General features: G+C 33.3%; 2 protein-coding genes across 3 annotated transcripts; one reads left to right on the forward strand and one right to left on the reverse strand.

The window, feature by feature from the left end:
• The first annotated feature begins 607 nt into the window (after positions 1–607).
• On the forward strand, positions 608–2,691 carry LOC21385443. The gene is made up of 4 exons (XM_010112156.2): positions 608–1,106; positions 1,216–1,269; positions 1,827–1,952; positions 2,275–2,691. The coding sequence occupies exons 1-4, from the start codon at positions 732–734 to the stop codon at positions 2,452–2,454; spliced, it is 735 nt and encodes a 244-aa protein (XP_010110458.1). The 5' UTR covers positions 608–731; the 3' UTR covers positions 2,455–2,691.
• Positions 2,692–3,534: 843 nt separating this feature from the next.
• Positions 3,535–13,040, reverse strand: LOC21385444 (cullin-associated NEDD8-dissociated protein 1). Of its 2 annotated transcripts, none has more exons than XM_024174842.1 (29): positions 12,897–13,040; positions 12,366–12,403; positions 12,085–12,254; positions 11,536–11,746; positions 11,047–11,212; positions 10,618–10,747; positions 10,301–10,415; positions 10,036–10,193; positions 9,805–9,928; positions 9,635–9,685; positions 9,475–9,557; positions 9,164–9,248; positions 8,987–9,088; positions 8,775–8,873; positions 8,227–8,337; positions 8,062–8,145; positions 7,850–7,990; positions 7,472–7,564; positions 7,263–7,384; positions 6,999–7,161; positions 6,683–6,922; positions 6,213–6,461; positions 5,946–6,122; positions 5,705–5,851; positions 5,417–5,533; positions 5,124–5,292; positions 4,756–4,833; positions 4,525–4,663; positions 3,535–4,117 (listed from the first exon to the last, which is right to left on the reverse strand). In XM_024174842.1, exons 2-29 carry the CDS (start codon positions 12,399–12,401, stop codon positions 4,021–4,023), a joined length of 3,657 nt encoding a protein of 1,218 aa, XP_024030610.1. In that variant the 5' UTR covers positions 12,402–12,403; positions 12,897–13,040; the 3' UTR covers positions 3,535–4,020. The 2 variants fall into 2 exon arrangements, with proteins under 2 accessions (XP_024030610.1, XP_024030609.1); XM_024174841.1 differs by having other exon boundaries at positions 12,366–12,411.
• Between the last annotated feature and the right edge of the window lie 5,929 nt (positions 13,041–18,969).

Consider the following 18,969-nt stretch of genomic DNA (forward strand, 5'->3'; position numbering starts at 1 on the left):
TTTTTTTTTCCTTTTTGAGGATCTAGTGAGTCATTTAAGGCCGAAAAAGGTACAGTCTCTATTTCATAGGTATTGATTTATATAAATGACGTTAAAAAAAATTATACGGCTGTAGGCCGGAATACGTCAAAATCAAACGACATGTTGGAAAAAGTTGTATCAAAACGAAATGTCGTTTTAATTATAAATTTTTAGGTCCTTCATTTTTAATTTAAATTTAGATGTGATTTTATATAATAATTTTTTATTGTATTATAAAATTAGATGTAATTATTTTTTAGAATTTTTTTTACCTCGTTCATTTTATCAATTCGAGTTTCAGTTTTAAGTTTTTACAGTTAAAAGCTATCAAAAAATATCACATCTAACTTTTTCTACTATAATTAAAAATTCTTAGAAAATGTCACATATAAACTCGAATTAAAAACTCAAATTTACAAAACGAACGAGACTTACGATAACAAAACTTAAATCAGTAAAATAAATAAAATCTTAGACCGTTTGAGTGTGTAAAAATAATTTTTAAAAAAAATTTTGCATAAAATTATATCTCTATTTAAATTAAAAACTCGCGAAATACTCAACTTAAATTAAAAACTCGGTGAAATATTTTGTTGAAAAAATCAGTGGGAGAAAAAAGTGAAGCTCTTGCTTATTGTACTGGCGTATTATCACCGTCGTCTTCTTCTTCTCCTTCAGCTCGCGAATTCCAGAAGCTTCATCTCTCTCACATGGCTACAACTCTCCGATGGAACCCTCAGGCAGTAGCCCTGCCGGCGACTGCCAGACAGCGTAAAAACCGCCCAAGCTCGGCCTTCGTCGTCCTGGCCTTCCGCCGCCGCAGCGACTTCGACGGCTTCGCGAAGCGCATGGCCTCCGGCGAGGCCTGGAGAGACGCCTGGCGGGGCGCCAACGACGGCTTCGAGCGTTTCCTCTTCGAGGCCAGGAAAACCGCCGAGCGCCTCGACCGTCAGTACTCCGTCTCCCACCGCCTCAGTTCCGCCGCCCGATCTGCCGCGGCCCGCGCCCGCGAGATCGACAGGGACCTCGAGATTGGATCGCGTTGGCGCGCCCTAACCATGGATTTCAGCAGAAATTGGCCTAGGGTTTGTGCTCGCTGCTTCTCTCTTACTTTGGGATTCTATTCCCATTTTATCTTTGGCTAATTAATTTTGAAGCTTTACTCAACTTCTCGTTCGTTTGTTGCCCGTGCAGTACAGGAAGCAGCTCGCTGATTTTTTGGAGACTCCACTGGGAAGGAGTTTCGCTGTGAGTTTCACTTTCTTTCATATCTTAAAAGTCTTCTTTTAACAGCATTTTATCATGGCCCTAATTACCATTGCATAGTCAATTTGTCCAAAGAACTATCACAATTAGCTTTAATCTCTTGTTGGATGAGGGAAAGTTCAAAACTTTCTTTGTTTGGTTGGGAGATTTCTCTATGTTCATTTGGCTTATCCTAGTTGCTGACTATGATAATTGAGTTATAGCTTACAGAAAAACAATTTTATGAAAATTGAAGTATGCAGAATCCTCTTTTCATTGCTGTATTTTGTTTTTACACTTTTTCTTAATGAAGTTTCCTCCTATTTGGATTTTGGAGTGTGATTGATTGCAAGGAATTAAAATATACGGTTCTGTAGTGAAGCCAAAACAACATAGCCAATTGATAGTCGAGTAAAGAGTTATATGGTAGTGATTGTTTTTGGCATCTTGGTTCAATCATTTGTAATTGATCATTTTTGGTCCAAATTGTGCTTTTGTTTGTTGGTTATGCCACCAACGTAATGTGGGCTGCCTCTCCTTTTTCCCCCTTCTATTTGCAGACAATTTTCTTCCTCTGGTTTGCGCTATCTGGATGGCTCTTCCGGTTTTTGATATTTGGATTATGGGTACTGCCATTCGCGGGTCCTCTTCTCGTCGGAACATTTGCCAATAACCTTGTTATAAAGGTATCCTTTTGTTACATGGGTGTATGTGTGTGTTTTTCCACTATGCATTGTTGTTTACATTTTTTGAATTTCTTTCATCACACAATTTCTGAAACACGTCTTAGAAGCTTTTCACTTACTACCCTGTTGTGAATCACTCTATAACAGTTTTAAACGACACTTTTAAACAAATATAGAATCTGCGAGACATGAAAGAGGTTCCTAACGTTTTAAACATATAGACTGTATGTCCCCATCTTAATTTACCATCTTATCTGTTATGATTTGTGACAAATAGAATTTGAAAAACGGGTTGGCGCTGTTTTGCTTGTAACTTCGACAGGGATCTTGCCCGGCTTGCAATAGGCAATTTGTTGGTTCCAAAACCCAAATGATACGCTGTGCTGGCTGCGGAAACACTGTGTGGCAGCCCAAAGGAGACTCCTTCACCAGAGGTGGTAGAGGCACCGGCTCTTCAAAGTCGTCGCCTGAGATAATTGATGTCGAGTTTGAAGAGAAATGAAGAAGAATGCAGAGCTCTGGTAGTAGTGTACTTGTCGATTCCCATCACAAACAGAGAGCAATAAGAATGCAAAATAGTTCCTCATATTCGTTTGATACGGAATCACATTTGTAGTTCTGTCTATGTAAATTATTTTATACGTCATATTTGTCTAAAGTCCAGTCCATGTAGAAATTTCTCCGAAAGTTGTGGATGCAATTTTGTGGATATGAAAGTAAACATCTTTTTTTATTATTATTTTGGTAGATCAGAGCCGGCAAGCATTGTGAAGAAGAGTTTATGAAAATTCATTGTTGGGTAATCTTAACAAATACTCTTTGAAAGTAGATGGTTCAAAATTTTCACTCTTTATTATTGATTAATAACCTTTTTAATTAAATAATTACATTAATAAAAAGATATTTATTAAAAATAAGAGGTAAAAATTTAGACTCATGCACTTTTAATAATATTAACTTAAGACCCGTTTAGAAAGTATGCTCAAATTAGGAGTGACAATTTGTGTCACATATCGTATTCGTGTCGTGTTGAGTGTTTCTTTTTAAATTTACAGTTAATCCGAACACGACTCGTGATACGAAATTTTTTAAAAATCACAACACGAACACGACACGATCACTTTACAGGTTGACACGACATGAAAAATGACACGTGACATGAAATTGACTCGTAAACCCGAAATTCACACAAAAACTGTAAACTTTTATTTAGTTTTTTACATATTAGAAATAACTTAAAATTCATAACACACTAAAATATAATAACATCTATTGAAATTAAGCAAATAATAAAATAAGATTTTAAGTATAACTATCATGATATCACAAGTTCATAATAAAATAAAAAATATGTAATAAAAAATATATGTATTTTTTTTAATTTTTTACGAGTTTCGTGTTGCGTTCAAATTAGACGAGTACAACCCAAAATTGACCAGTGTTTTTCGTGTCAATTTCATGTCGACTCAATTCTGACCCGAACCTCTTTTTTCTCAACTCTAACATGTGAAATTCATATCGTTTTCGAATCGTGTTGTCATGACCCATATTGCCGACCTTAGCTCAAATTATGATTCTTGATTCTAACATTCAAATTTAAATATATAAAACATACAGGCTCTCAATATTTGTTATGTGAAGATGATGGCTATGGGCATACGTTCAAAAAAAAAAAAAAAAAAAAACTATTATGATCCACACGAAATGTCTCCAAAAACGACATTTTGTTCAAGTCTATCTCAGCCACAAATGCAAACCCATAAATTGAGTTTGGGATACGGCTAACAATGGACATATTTATGGCGGATTGATATTTTCAAAACTATACAAGAAAAATCATAAATAAACTGGTATTTCCTAGGATATAAGAAAATGGTGATGCGTCTCGCCTATTCTATAAGTTTCTCATATAAACTCTTAAGCCGCTTTACACATGCATAAATGAGGCCACAAGCTTGCTTCATTTTTGGTTCTTTAAACCCAAAAAAAAAAAAATGTGGCTATTGGATGATTGATCAATTTTCTCAATTTTCGCAAGCAAACTTTGGACGCAAACAAGGCCAATCCGTCATTCATTTCGGATGGAATAGTACTTGTCCCAAAGCGCTGGAGACTTGGATATTTCATGCATTAGATTCTTGAACTTTAGGCTGCAATCTCCACCACTGCAGAATACCAAAATACGACAAAGCATTAGAAGAATCAACAATAAAGGAAACGAGGAAAAGTAAAATAAAAGAGTGGGGATTAGAGGCAAGGACTTTCATCTAGTATTTGTTTTCTTCATCAAAAACCAAGAACCTTCAACCTCAATCGTGCCGATAAAGCCAAGGCTCGAAAGCATTTTTCTTTTTTTTCCTTTACTACCATTACTTAATGATGTTTATAAGAAAGTGCAAGAAAATTTGTGATCGAGGAAGGACTAGGAAGGGGGAACTGTGCAATTTTTACTGGCATTTGAAAATTTTAGTGAAATAACACGTTTCTTTCTTTCAAGGCTTTACATAAGCCAGTGTGGACATTTGATTCTTATATGAATATGCGTGGATTTGGATACAGTTTAGGGGCAAACCTAATACGATTTAAGGAGGCAATAGCTCTAAGGGCGCTGCGAATCATGTCTTCATTACGATCTACTTCTTGCTTGACAGCATCTGGCTTTGGCTTGAAATTAATTGTTTTCAGGAGAGGGTCCACCAATGAGTCGAGAACTGACGAATGCAAAATAGATAAAAGTAATACATGAGTTGTATACTTGGAGCATGCTCAACCTAAGAATAGCAAAATCCTCTAGTTTACCCACCGGCCAGTACTGCAGACGGACATTTTTCTGAAAGTTTGGAGAGGATAAGATGGCAAGGCATTTTAACATCATAGTGATCTGCCAGACCAGAAACCCGAAATACATTATCAGTTCTGAAGGTAATAAAAGCAACAAACCGCTTTCAGGTTTCACCAATAGTTAGAGATTGATGCAATGTGGGATAGACAACAACGAACTAATACTTATTTAAGATATTGACTATCATTGTTCTTTTATGTAGGCATTAACATAAAAAAGAAGCTAGAACTTGTCAAAACCGCCAACCATACAACACCTCACATATAGTATGTAACTTTTTCTTTGAAAAAAAGTAATGCTAAAGACTGATATTTAAGCTAAACACTCACCATCGAGACCGGATCTAAGGTAAGGAACAATAAAAGATGAGGGGTTCACTTGATCAAGACAACTGTCTAGCAATGTGTCCACACACTCAAAAGCAGCCTTCCTTAACTCAAGGCCATCATCCACAACGTGCTTAAATGGACCAAGATCAACTGTCCTTATCAATTCTTGCTGCAAAGAATTATTAAGAATGAAAAAGATCAGACTTGAGATGTCCGAACATAAATGGGAATGATTCTCATCCACCTATTCACACTTTAGGTTAGTAAGCATGCCATAAATGTCAAAATCCTACCTTGACGATTGTTTGATCATAAAGAAGTGGTAACAATTCTGGAAGAAGCCCCTTAATAAGGTTTGGCTTGTTGTGAGCAAATGTACTCAACGCCAATACAGCTGCACGCCTTACATGCTGCAAAAATCACAACAAATCAGTGATTACAAGTCCAAAACCAACCTAGCCACAGACAGGGAGGAAGGCCAAAAAAAAAAACATAAATAAACGGAAGGATGACAAGTTTTGTTCAACCCTAGGGCCTCAATTGTTTTTAAGCCCTCAACACATTAGAAAAACGAGGCTCACCCGATCATCATCCTTAATAAGCATCAGGAATGATGAGATCTCAGGGTATATAATTTCATCTATCTTCTCTGGCCGCTCCACCACTGAATATTTCACTGCAATAACAACTGTAGCCCGAGTGAATGCAGCTGGACTGGTTGTTCGTACCTATTGAAAATAAGAAGACAAATTATACATTATCATCCCATTAAACGATTTTACCAAACATTAAGCATAAAGGTAAAAAGGACCTTTCTGATACCTTCAGTGCAGGAACAAGCTTTGCAGGTTCAATAAGCGCAATTTTACCCAGACACTCAGCTACTACATTGCGAACACCCTCTTCCTCACTTTCACAGTGATTAAAAAGTAATTTAAGGATCTTCTCAACACTAGAATCCTGAAATTCTGCTTTATCTACAGACTGCCTTACTATGACCTGCAATAATGGTCCAAGGCTACATGAGAGAAATATTTCATAAAAGTAACAAGAGGCTCCACAATTGACATATTGTGCGAGAGAACCCACCTCCTTCAAAGAATGAAGCAATAGATACTGTTTCTTCTGCTGATTATCAATCTGATCCAAGATAAAAGGCAGATACTTGGATAGATTACCAACAGCAATATTGCCAAGAGCATAGGAAGCTGCAGACTTTATCTCTTCAAAAGGTGATTGGAATGACTCGATAACAATATTCTCAATATGGGGATGAGAGCTTAGATCTTTCCTCCTCCCAATCTCCCCAAGACATAGCAATGCAAGATGCTGCTTGGCCTAAAATATGGCAATGAATGCATACACTCAGCAGGCTTGAAAACTAAATAATGAATAGCATACTTGCCTAGATCTTGAAAACATTCTTTTGATTTACTTCATTTAAGTCAATTTCTCTTTCTTGATTTACTTATTAGGGTTACTTACGAGGCAAAAAGAATCATCATTAAGGATTGCTTGCATTTAGTTATCATTTATTTCGAGGGATTGCTGTGACTTACTGAATTGGTACTGCTGTCAACTTTGAGGATTTCAGTAAGCATTTTCACTGTAGATGCATACTTCTGATCACCCGCAGCAAGACAAAGAACAGCCACACATTGTGCTATCGAGTACAAAGCTTGTTTTGCAACACCACCCGCCTGGGGAGATGGTTTAGCACTTGAAAGAAGAGAATCTAGCAGGGCATCAAAACTTGTGTTTTCTGAATAGACCAAAGCAGCAAAGAAGTTTTGCAAAGCCTGCAGTATACGAAAGGTAAGGTCCACAAACATACGAAATATCTGAATCAAGGTTCAACAGTACGAAGAAAAGTACCGATAAAGCTTGCCCCTGGAGCAATGAGCTTTTGATTAATGTTAGTGCTTGAGGAAGAACTTTGTTTCTAACAGCCAACCCAATAACTGAACTTGATCTCTTATCTGACATCAAGGTGCAGCAGAGTTCCAAGGCAAGAGCCGTCATGTGCAAGTCTGAATCACTGAGATAATGATAATAAATAAGAACTATGTTGTGTTTTTAGTAGCATCGGAGAAAAGGAGAAAAATTGCAAAAGCAAAGGAAAAAAGGTGAAGTATAGACCTTATCAAAGTGGAAAGTTCGATAATAATAACTTCATAAGCAGATGAACCAATTTTATCACCATAAGCAACAATTAGGGAATTAAGGGTCCCCAGCGTGGCCTGCCTTAAGGGCCGGTTTGCCTATTTCATAGAAAAGCGAAGTTGAGTCTATGTATCAAATAGGGAACAAAAAAAAAATGAAGAGAATGTGCACCAAATTTTTCGTACCTTTCTTAAGAATGCAGTCAATTCAGTTATTACTTGCTCCAAAACACAAGAGAGATCAATTTGCAGCGGCGAAGCAGCAATGACAGCAAATGCCTGGACAAAAACCCTCAAGGACTTGAAAAAAACCCTCAAGGACTTGAACAATAATCAAGAGTGGAAAAGCAATAAAGTCTGTCCTAATGAAAAACAAAAACTAGAGAACAAATCACGCATGATGAAAATAAACAACCAGCTACGGATCTCAACACCCTGGACTTTATAACTACACACTTGACTCTCGTACACACATAAATGCACAACTCAATTATGATGTCTTTCCGAGACACATAAAAGCAGCATAAATTCAAGCCAACACACACGTTTATAGCTGCAACCCACCTTTACAGCTGTTAGTCTGGTTATCTCATTCCCCATGCGATCAACAAGTACAGGGAGACAGGCGGGTAATTCTGCTTTGAGATTATCGCCAAAGGTTGAGACAACAAGTCCCATGCAAGTGATAGCACACTCCTTGACCTCCTGGATAAGAATAAATTTGAGCCACAGTAAACCCTGTACAAGTCTTTAACAGAAATACTAAAACTACTGACCTGATCTTGATCTTGATTTGTCAAGCGTGACATTATGGCATTATAAATTGGACGAACGTAAGGCTTAAAATCAAAACCAGTCCCCTGCATCAGAATGTCATTCAAATAATTAGACCATGAACTGACAAGGGTAGAAAGTTTAAGAATGTCTGGTAAAAAACTCACTTCAATGTTAGGGCGAACAACACGAACGAGTTCCCCACAAACTCTCAATGCCTCAGCTGTGACTTTGTAATAACGCTCACCCACAGCAGATAAAACAGGACTAGAAAGAGCCTGAAAAATTATCAATATAAATTGCCAACACACTTGGCATACAAACTTGAGTTGATAAACTTAAGCTAGAGTAACAGACCCTTCTCCCATATATATATATATATATATATTTCAACAAGGCGTTGATAAAATGCACAATTAGTTATCCAAGTCCAAATTAATTTAGACTAATATAAAACAACCTATCAACGCATATAGATGTACATAAGTGTAATTAGACATATATAAAAATAAATTATGAAAAAAGTTTGAGATGCTTTTTTCTTTTCTTTTTCTTTTTTTTTTTTTCCTTGAAAGGTTTTCATGCATACATACCAAGTTAATTCCGAATGTTTGTGAGTGTTCTTTATTTGTAAGTGTATTTATATTCTACCTTTCTAATTCTCCAAATTATGTTGCTCCTTCTGTAATAAGAAAAGTGGGAAAGCCGTGTTTACCTTTACATAAGGATGGAAAACAGATGGAGAATGTGAAGCCAATACCAATCTTGTAAAGATAAGAGCTTCTATTTTCAAATTTGAGGTAGAAGTTTTGTCCTGCGCAGTATCACAAGATACAATTAGGGGTGAGGGAAAAATAGCAACATCATGTAGAATTATCACAGCTTCAAAATACACTTTCAAATTTCAGTTTGAACAGTTTTACTTACATTTAATGCCTTTTCAATTCCTGGGATGAGGGATCCAATGTGGTCTGTCAGGCAATCTGGCAAGACGACAACAAGTTCTTTCAAAACAGAAAAGGCACCAACCTGCAAATAGATAAACATAATACTTCAATACAAGTCCAGAACGAATCTACCAAAGTGGACATGAGCAATTCTTACCTTAGTCTTAATAGACTTCTCACGTAGTTGCCTATTTATAGACTTGATGATCTTTGGCACTTCTTGCTTCAGCAACCATCTTGGACTGCAACATGTATGAATTTAAAGAATTGATAACAGTTTCTATAAACTATGTGACAGAAACAACGAACAAAATACTCATAATAAACAATGCACATACAACATACAAACGTAGGTTTTCACCAAAAAAAAATGAAAGATCCAAAAACCATGCACCATTGAGAGGATCAAAGGAGGAAAGACCTAGATTAAGTCATTTTCGTTTGAAAATAAAACAACATAAAACTTACCTTAATTCATTAATGTCAATCTGCCCTTTTGTAACATTCCCAGTTTGACGCAACAGTTCAATAAATGTATTAAATACATCCATCTGCAGAAAAATAATATCAGATAACCGACCTCATAGATAGTAATAAAAAGATTCACGCTTAGATCATTTTGACTTGCCTTGACATTTTCCTCCCTCTCTTTGAATCTCTCAATCAATTTTGGGCAAGCCTGACGAAGAAGACACAATATGTTTAATGCACAATATATGAACACAAAACAAAAAAGGAAACAGAGCCCACGTTACAAAATTACAGAACAACACTTGTCAAAAGCAATCACAAAAATACCTCCTCATACAATTTCGCAAGCATCTCCGGACGAGACACGATTAATGCCGCTAAGCATTTAGCAGCTGCTCTTCTAACTTTCCAGCTGACATCTTCATCATCTGTATATTCATTTGCACTTTCACTGCACAATAAATAAAGCATCCAGCCACAAGTCAATCAACAAGTTTTTTTATGAATTAAGAGCCATGAATTGCCTCACACACATAGATAAAAAGATTAAAAACATACTCCTCTTCCTCCTCTTCAAGACTCTCGTCATCAGTATCCTCCTCCATGTTATCCGTGAAGTTTGGGTCATAACTTAAATACTCCAGAGTAAGATGAAGAATCTCATCACAGTAGGAAGAGATATCCCTGGGGCATCTAAGGAGAAAACTTTCTAGTGCCTGCAATCAGAATATAACATATAAACACAAAAAAAAAAAGAGCGCAAAACAAAAAACTTCAAGTTAGGAAGATGTTATGAAAAAAAAAAATAACCCATGGAGGGTACCTGCAAGCTGTACTCACGAAGTTCCTCATCATTCTCTGAAGCACTTGTACAGTAATTGATCAAAACAGGGACAGTGTCAGAAAGATGGGGTCCAAAACGATAACCCACAGCGCGACTGAAACACCATAGATACAAAAATACATCAGAAAATTTTACCGCATGACAATAAGCATTACACACACACATACATGCATATATATATATATATATATATATATAGAGAGAGAGAGAGAGAGAGAGAGAGAGAGAGAGAGAGCAAAAGAGAGATAGAGAGAGGGAAAGGCATTAGACAGAAAGCTTAACATTCTGACACCCACCTTAAAGCTCCAATCATCTGAATGTTTGTGCGACACATTTCTGATTTTGCACCTTTATTTCTCAAGTTCTGAACCACTTCAACTGTCGCCTTTGCCAGCAGATCGTCAGACAAGCTTGAAGCAAGAGATGCTGAAAGAAATTCAAAAGTTAATTTCCCCTCTAAGTGGTAAATAAAAAAAGTTTAAATTCCGGCACCAGTAAAGCTCAAAAAGGAAGGAAAAAAAAAGTACAAGTAATTCATATGATTGAGCATAAGCCAGAACAATTAAAGACTGGCCAAACTCTGATTCTGAGACATTACATTCGAGAAACACACCAAGCAAAGCAGAACAAATTTACCATAACAACAACATTTGGCATGTACCGTCCAAAAGTAATAGTTTGGGGTGGGGGGAACAATTATTGCAAAGATTCTACATTAATCTTACCTATACATGAAACGGTTTTCTTTCTCACACTAGCTTGATTAGAACTCAACTGGGACAGGAGTGCACCTAAGAGCTGCTCATGTTCGCTTGCCATGAGACTTCCAAATTTATGGAGGATATCACATAAAATATCAAGACATTCACATTTTATTTCCGTGCTTGTGACCTGGGGAAACGGAAGTGCACTAAAACCATTAGCAAGAAGCCCTGAACTTGATTGCTGAGAATAGGAAATACATAATTAATGAATTAAAAGACAATAGATCAATAATGATGGAAACATGTTGTCAGATGATCCAAACTATGACTGACTCTCTCTTCCATGCCGTTGGAGAACTTAGATAAACGAGGCCAAATCACAATACAATTCATCGACCAAAAAAAAAATAAAAGAAGCAAAAGAAGATTTGTTTTCATAATGAATATATAAATCTGATAAAAGAATCATCCAATAAGAATGCCATTCATTCTAGTTTCAATTTTACTCACAGGGGCAGTAATTCCATGAATCAATTGCGGCAAAATAGAAGATAGAATAGACTGTGCAAGAGTCTGAGTAGCAACTTCAGCAACGATAGTCTTCAAAGCTATGCTCGCAATGTCGCGATGCTGATCTTTCCCGTTCAGCAGTTTCTCACACAGTTTATTGGTCATATCCACCACTCGTGCATCACTGATTTTCTTCACTAATGGGGCAAGACTACAAAATACCCAGAACAAAATTACAATAAACGAATTTATATAGAATTTTCACCTTGATCCCAAACTAAGGGACAACAGGTAAAATTCACATATAAAGGGAACGATATAACAGGCTTTAAAAAGTCTATAATTTATGCTGGTGTTTTGTCCCTTTTTTAGGTATTTTTTGTTGTTTTCAACTGTGAATACACGTATATACATATAGGTTGGTGTGTGTGTATGAATGTCTATGAGTATATAGATGTATAGGAATATATATATATATATATATTGAGAAAAAAAAATAGGAATATATACATATATATAGGAGATAATGTGCAGAGAGAAATATGATACCATTTGACAGCCAAGCCAGAGACATCGCCAGCAACATCATCAAGCTGCTGAATAATGATATTGGATAATTTAACCTCTAAATCAGCATCTGCCTTAAAATTATCTCTATTTAATTCGTTTAAGAGATCAGATGTTGCCATATATCTAAAATCTTTATCCTTGCCCGTCATCTGCACACAAAAACCTCATTCAAGTCAAGGCATATACACATAGTGAAGTCCACAAACTAAAACTGCAAATATATATATATATATATATATATATACACCAGTCAATCATACCTTTTCCAATATACCGGTCAAAGTTAAATTCGCCATCGCTGCGCAACTACAAGAGAAAATATTTTTTTTAAAAAAGTTCCTTAAATCTGAAATTTAGGGCTCGTTTGTTCGTTTAAACCATGATTTTGATTCTGTTACAGTGTTTTTCTCTCAAAAAATTAAATTTTAAATGTAAAAATCAAGAATCACTAGTTTAAACGTGTGAATCAAACGGGCCCTTAAAGTGCAACATTACAACAACAACAACAAAAAAGAGAAATTCCCAGAAACCACTGATCCCAGAACAAAAGTAACCCTAACATAAAGAAAAAAATCGAATAGAGTGGCTAATTGATTGGAAGATTAGGGGAAAGCGCAATGCATTGTGAGACAAAAAAAATATTACTTCTAATAAGAAATAAAATTCTAGGGAAAAAAGTATGTGAATAGAAAGATAAGTGAAAATATTGATCTGTGGTGTGGGATATGAGGAAGGAGGAGCCGGGAATGGTGGAGAAATCGAGGAAGTGAAGGAGATGAGAAGAGGCTGACCGGCAGTTCAGTTCGCGACGGTGTTTGCGACGAGCTCAGTCACTGGAAAGTTGAAAAACTCTCTCTCTCTCTCTCTCTCTTCTGTGGGTTGGTGAATCGGACTCGAGAGTGGAGTAGCTGTCGAGCAGAGAGAGAAGTTGAAGGCTTTCTTTGCCTTTTCTATATGCGACCACGAGATTTGCCTTTTAAAAGTGTTTTTCTTTTTTTTTTTTTTAAAGAAAAACACTTTTACCGATAGAGTCTTGTCACTAATAGGGTATTTTTTTTATTACTAGATCTTATTTATAATAAAAATAAATATATATAATTTTTTTAAATAAATGTTAAATACAAACTCTTTTACTAATATTAGTTTAATCTCTTTAAAAATAATGACATTATTAAGTGGGATTATTTGAAAAAATTGATATGACCCGTGTCAACAGATTAAACTAGCATCTGTAAAATAGTATGTAAGTGAGAGCTTGTATTTAACATTTCCCAAATTTTAATACACATCTCAAGATTGAAAATAAAAAAATTATTACTGATAACTCATTTTTTAGTCTTACCAAATAAATTTCTTTCTTTTTTTTTCCTATTCCACTCTTATTTGCTTTATTTGTAATTTTTTCATATCTTTCTAATAATAACCCACGTATCACTTAAAATATCCTATTCCACTCTTATTTGCTTTATTTCCTGTAATTTTTTCATATCTTTCTAATAATAACCCACGTATCACTTAAAATACCGTATTAATTAAAACATTTTTAAGTATTGTGACTTATTAACTTGTTAATTGATATTTATGTCATCTCAATTAATAAATTACACTTGTCAAAAAATATTAATTGATACATCGTAATATTGAGAAATATAAAAGAACAAGAAAGATGACAATCAAGATCCAATGTCCTATATTTCTGTCTCAATAACTGTTTCTCCAGTTAAATTTTGATAACTCGTAATTTGTTTAAGTATTTTAGTGATTTATTTCTATTTATCTAGTTAAATTTTTAAATTTAAATGAGATGACAAATAATAAGTATAAAAACAACCACTGAAACAAAAAAATAAAGACAGTACATCTGGACTCAAGAAACATGAATCACGTGAGTTCAATCGCTTCCTATAATAATTTTTGTGAGTTTTTTAAAGACTTCTAAACTATACGTGTCATTTTTTAAAACACATACTAAGAGACCGTTTAGTTCGCTAATTCGAATTGAGATGTGACTTTATGTGAGAGTTTTTTAATGTAATAAAAAAATTAGATATGATTGTTTCTGATAGCTTTTTACTATAACAAAACTCGAATTGGTGAAATAAATGGGATCTAACGTTATTTATCAATCTCTTTAAAAACAAGTCTATACAAAAATCCAAAACAAAAGCAAATGGGGTATTAGTTTTATTTCTTTTTTCCCTTATTTTACTGAACTTAGATTAAGGATTACAATCTACGCTTTCACGGTGAATTCACCGCTAACGTTAATATGCGTGTAATTATATACTACACATGTGTGATTTTTGCACTTTCTTCCCTTAAAATTTTTTCGTGTTTTGTCCTTGCTTACAATTCACGATTAAGCATTACTTATAAACATGCTTGTTTGCGGGTTCACATAGATAAATCATGTTATATTCGTATAATACGTGGACGTTTAGTTTATGAGATCAGAATTATAATTCATAATTATTATCGGTTTACGTGTATTTTTTATGAGAGAAAATACTATAACGAACCACGAATTACGATTCAAATCATGATACGAATCTAGTAACTAAATGCACAGTAAAACTTTTATAGTAAGAGGGCGTTTAGTATGGAACAATCTTTAAGTGGGAATGAGAATCTTCACATATTACTGTGTTTGGTACAATAGTTGTGATTTTTATATTTCCAGGAATATCAATCTCATGGGATTCATTTTACCCCAAAATGGGGTAATCTGAATAACACCTAATATGGTGTTATTCAGATTCCCAGGAATATCAATATGGTGTTTTAACTTAATCAAATTTTTATATTTGGTTTGAGATTTTAATATATTCTTAAAAATTTGTTAAGATTTTTTTTGAAGAACAACTTACAAATTTATTTCTTAAACTAAGAAGAATTTTTGTGTTTCTTAAGAATAATCAAATTTTTAGTACTTAAAAATATTTTAAATTAGTTATTATTAAGAAGAAATACATGACATTACTTTGTATCAACCAAACACAATAAAATAATTTTCCTGAAAATATGAGAAAAGATTCACATGCATAACCAAACATGGTAATATACATTTCCTAAGAATCATATTGCCTTCTATCACTTTTTCAGTATATATGATTCCTACACATTACCACATACCAAACGCCCCCTAATAGTTATATTAAATGCAAAATGCTATATTCTCTTTTTAAAAGGTAAAACATGACAGAATTCATTAAGAGCACTTAGCAAAAACACAATATGGGCTTTCTTTAAGTCAATATCTGTTAATAGACGATGACAAAGATAAATTAACTAATGCGTGTGTAACTCTGCTTTCAGAGAGAGAAATTAAGTTGAAAATACCACCACTAATAAATGTACAAAAATTTATGTTACAAATAACAAAACCACTAGAGTTCAGATTAATCGCAACGTCCAATCAACTTCTAATCATTATTGTTAAATACCTTTAAAAATATAAAGTTTTGCATTTTATTTATTTTTAAAAAAAAGTTTGTATGCGATTGGGACGTGATATTTAGATAAATTTCAGAAGCCATTCATCTGTTATAATGTTGGGATTAAAACTATCAAAAAAATAAAAACTCATGAAATAATTTATTGAAATTAATAACTTGAAACGAAAGGGATGCGATACTCAAAATTTGAGAACTCAGTGCTAATAACTTTTGTTTTTAAGAAAAAGTCCATGTGAAGTTAAAACACAGACAAAGGTGTGTTTTTCATATTGTTTGCGTGCCATTAAAAGACGGGAGATAGAATGAAGTGTGGTTGGAGGATTTAAACCATGTGATTTAAACTATTTTCAATTTACGTGAATTTTTTGTGAGAGAAAATACTGTAGTGAACTACGAATCGTGATTCGAATTAGGGAATAAATCCCCCTACCAAACATTTGTGCACGAGTCATCAAAACAAACACGGGTTTTTTTAAAGTTTAATCGTTTCATAAGTTTAAATCACGATTCAAAATTTTTTATTATAATGTTTTATGTTATAAAGATTGAATTTATGTTAAAAATTGTAAACTAAACAGGTCAGAAGTGCATTTTGCATATATATATATTGCATAAATGTCATAAAAAACGATACGTCGTTTTCTTATTGAGGAGTAAGCAAGAATCTTGTTAGAATAAATATAAATAAAATAAAGAAAATATAACCCCATAAACCAAACAAGTGATCATAAATTAAAGGAGAGATGATAACATTTTCCAAATAATTGAAAACACAATGTCGTTTATTATAGTTAAATTTGGCATAATAAGGGAACTGGTTGTCGTTTTCTTATTTTACTGAAATTTCAACAACGGGATGCCTTTTTGCCAGACAAGGTACGTCATGTTGTTCAGTTATTCAGATAGCAAAATTTAGCGACAACTATTTTTGCCACTATAATAATGACATTTCATACACTGATGCTACATTCGCACATTTCATCATGAATGACATGTCGCTTATTTATTGGTGAGTGAACAAAATACTACTTGTTTTTTTAGGTTAATCGCTCCGAAATTTACTCTCAACCCCAGTTTAGCTTATGAATTTCAAAATATCCCACACTTTGTTTCAATTTTAATCATTTATTTAATTAAGTGTTAAATATTTGATAAAATATGTGTAAATTATAAGAATAAAATTAGAAACATCTATGACATGTTTACTTACCATGATTAAAGAATGAGAGTGAGGAATGAGAGTCAATCTCATGTTTACTTGCTCTTTTTTATACCATTATTTTACTTATAAATACACAATTAAAAATAAAATTTAAAAAATAATAAATACAACATATATTTATTATTTTATTTGCCTAATATTATAATATTAGCATAATTATTGTTAACTTTAATATAATAAATATGTACTTTATTTTTAATAAATTAATAATATATTTTATTTTTAACACTATTTTTTATTTTTATTTATTTTATTTAAAATTTATTTTTATATTTTAAATAGTTGTACAATTTATATTTATTATTTTAGTATCCAATTATTACACAAAATATTTTAATTATGATTAATTTTAATATAATAAGTACACTATATTTTTTAAATTGAAAATATCAAATTGATTTAAAGGGTATATTAGTACTTTTATACTTTTTCATTTCGATTATGGGTGTAAGTAAACGTATGAATGAGATTTGGAATGACTCCGATTCTGAATCCTATCACTAAGTAAACAGCTTATTCTGACTCCGATTCCTCACTCCAAATCCTACCCACTCTGAATCCTGCCAACTTCGATTCATGCTCATTCCGATTACGTGTAGGTAAACATACCACTAAAGTTAATGGGCTAAAATAATATTAAAAATAAAAATTAATTTATACAAATAGTCTATTAGGTTTTTAACTGTTTCTAATTTTAGTCATTAATTTATACAAATTCAATCAAATATTTAACACATAATAAATGAAAGGGCCAAAACTAAAATAGAACGAAACTTCAGTGACTAACTGTGAAATATTTAAAAAGCTATGTACTAAAATGGGATTAGAGGTAGACCTTAAGTACCATTTGTGGGATTAACTATTTTTTTTAATCAAATACTACTCGCTTGATGCGTTAATAGAACTTAACATGTATTCTATATTAAAAAAAAGAGTAGAACAAACAATCTAAATTTATCACAAGTCAAGTTTTTCTTACGTTCTGTTTGTTTCAAGGGTTCTAACTTGATCTATGATTATGATTCTTGGTTCGATATAGTATTTTTTCTCATAAAAAATTTAAATTTTAAAAATCAGAATCATGAACTATAGTTTTGAACCCATGAACTAAATGTCACCCTAAAGTATTTTTATTTAGTTCGAATTAGAACTAACTAAAAATTAATTTCGCTAGTTCGAATCACAATTTAAGTTTTTACTATAATATTTTTCTATAAAAATTCAAATTTCACTATTTTGTTATACTATTTTCCTTCAATTGAATTTATTTTTAACTCAAATTCTTAACTCGAACTAGTGAAGCCAACTAATTTTAAATTAAAAATTTGGAATTATCACTAATAATTCTCCAAAAATTATATGAAAAAAGTACCTTTAAATTACAAAATTATTGGGCATTGACGAAAACTTCTCTTCGTTGAATAAAATAAATATACATTTAAATTCTCAACTCAAACTAGTGAAGCCAATTAATTTTAAATTGAAAATTTGGAATTATCATTAATAATTTCCCAAAAGTTATATGAAAAAAGTACCTTTAAAAAACAGAATTATTGGGCATTGACGGAAAACTTCAATTCGTTGAATAAAACAAATATACATTCAAATAATGGTCCCTACAACTCCAATCCTTTCCGATATAAATCATCCCAAGAAAAATAAAGTGAACAATTAATTTAATTAATTAGTAAAACTTAATTGTTTAATTTTTAAGTAATTAAAAAAAATACAGAAACTGCTACTAAAATTAGGTCGTAGTGGCGAGACAAGGACATGATACGCGCCGTGCAGGATCGGTATCCAGTGGATTTCACGTGGACCCCACCATGACGTGAAATCTCCGCAACGCCGTCCTTTAATTTGAAATTAATGGCTCAGATCATGACACCTCAACAAAGCAAACATAAAACCGCCAGCAACATAAACGCCGTCGTTTTGTTAATTAATCACCAAAATTTTCAAAAGCAATAAAAAATGAAACTGGGAGCGCAACCAAACGCTGTCGTTTTAATCCCCAATCTCAAATATCTGCCGTCTAAATAAAGTTTAACGCCAACAACAACAGTGCGTCCTTTTCTCTCTCTTTCTCTTTCTCCCTCGCTCTTTGCCCATCTCCAGAGACACTTTCTTTTTTGTTTAATTTTAAAAAATAAAAAATAAATATAAAAAAGGAGCACAAGAAAGGGA

The sequence above is a fragment of the Morus notabilis genome, unplaced genomic scaffold (genome assembly GCF_000414095.1).
Source record: "Morus notabilis unplaced genomic scaffold, ASM41409v2 Scaffold3120, whole genome shotgun sequence".
NCBI lineage: Eukaryota > Viridiplantae > Streptophyta > Magnoliopsida > Rosales > Moraceae > Morus > Morus notabilis.

What these genes read in the sequence shown, in the direction of transcription:
- LOC21385443 (XM_010112156.2), top strand. Translation starts at nt 732, where the DNA reads ATGGCTACAACTCTCCGATGGAACCCTCAGGCAGTAGCCCTGCCGGCG. An exon ending in CACTGGGAAGGAGTTTCGCT is followed by an intron (nt 1,270 to 1,826) that starts GTGAGTTTCACT and finishes TTCTATTTGCAG; the next exon opens with ACAATTTTCTTCCTCTGGTT. An exon ending in CCAATAACCTTGTTATAAAG is followed by an intron (nt 1,953 to 2,274) that starts GTATCCTTTTGT and finishes TAACTTCGACAG; the next exon opens with GGATCTTGCCCGGCTTGCAA.
- LOC21385444 (XM_024174842.1), bottom strand. Translation starts at nt 12,401, where the DNA reads ATGGCGAATTTAACTTTGACCGGTATATTGGAAAAG. An exon ending in TTGTTCGCCCTAACATTGAA is followed by an intron (nt 8,146 to 8,226) that starts GTGAGTTTTTTA and finishes ATTCTGATGCAG; the next exon opens with GGGACTGGTTTTGATTTTAA. An exon ending in CCTTAGATCCGGTCTCGATG is followed by an intron (nt 4,834 to 5,123) that starts GTGAGTGTTTAG and finishes CTGGTCTGGCAG; the next exon opens with ATCACTATGATGTTAAAATG.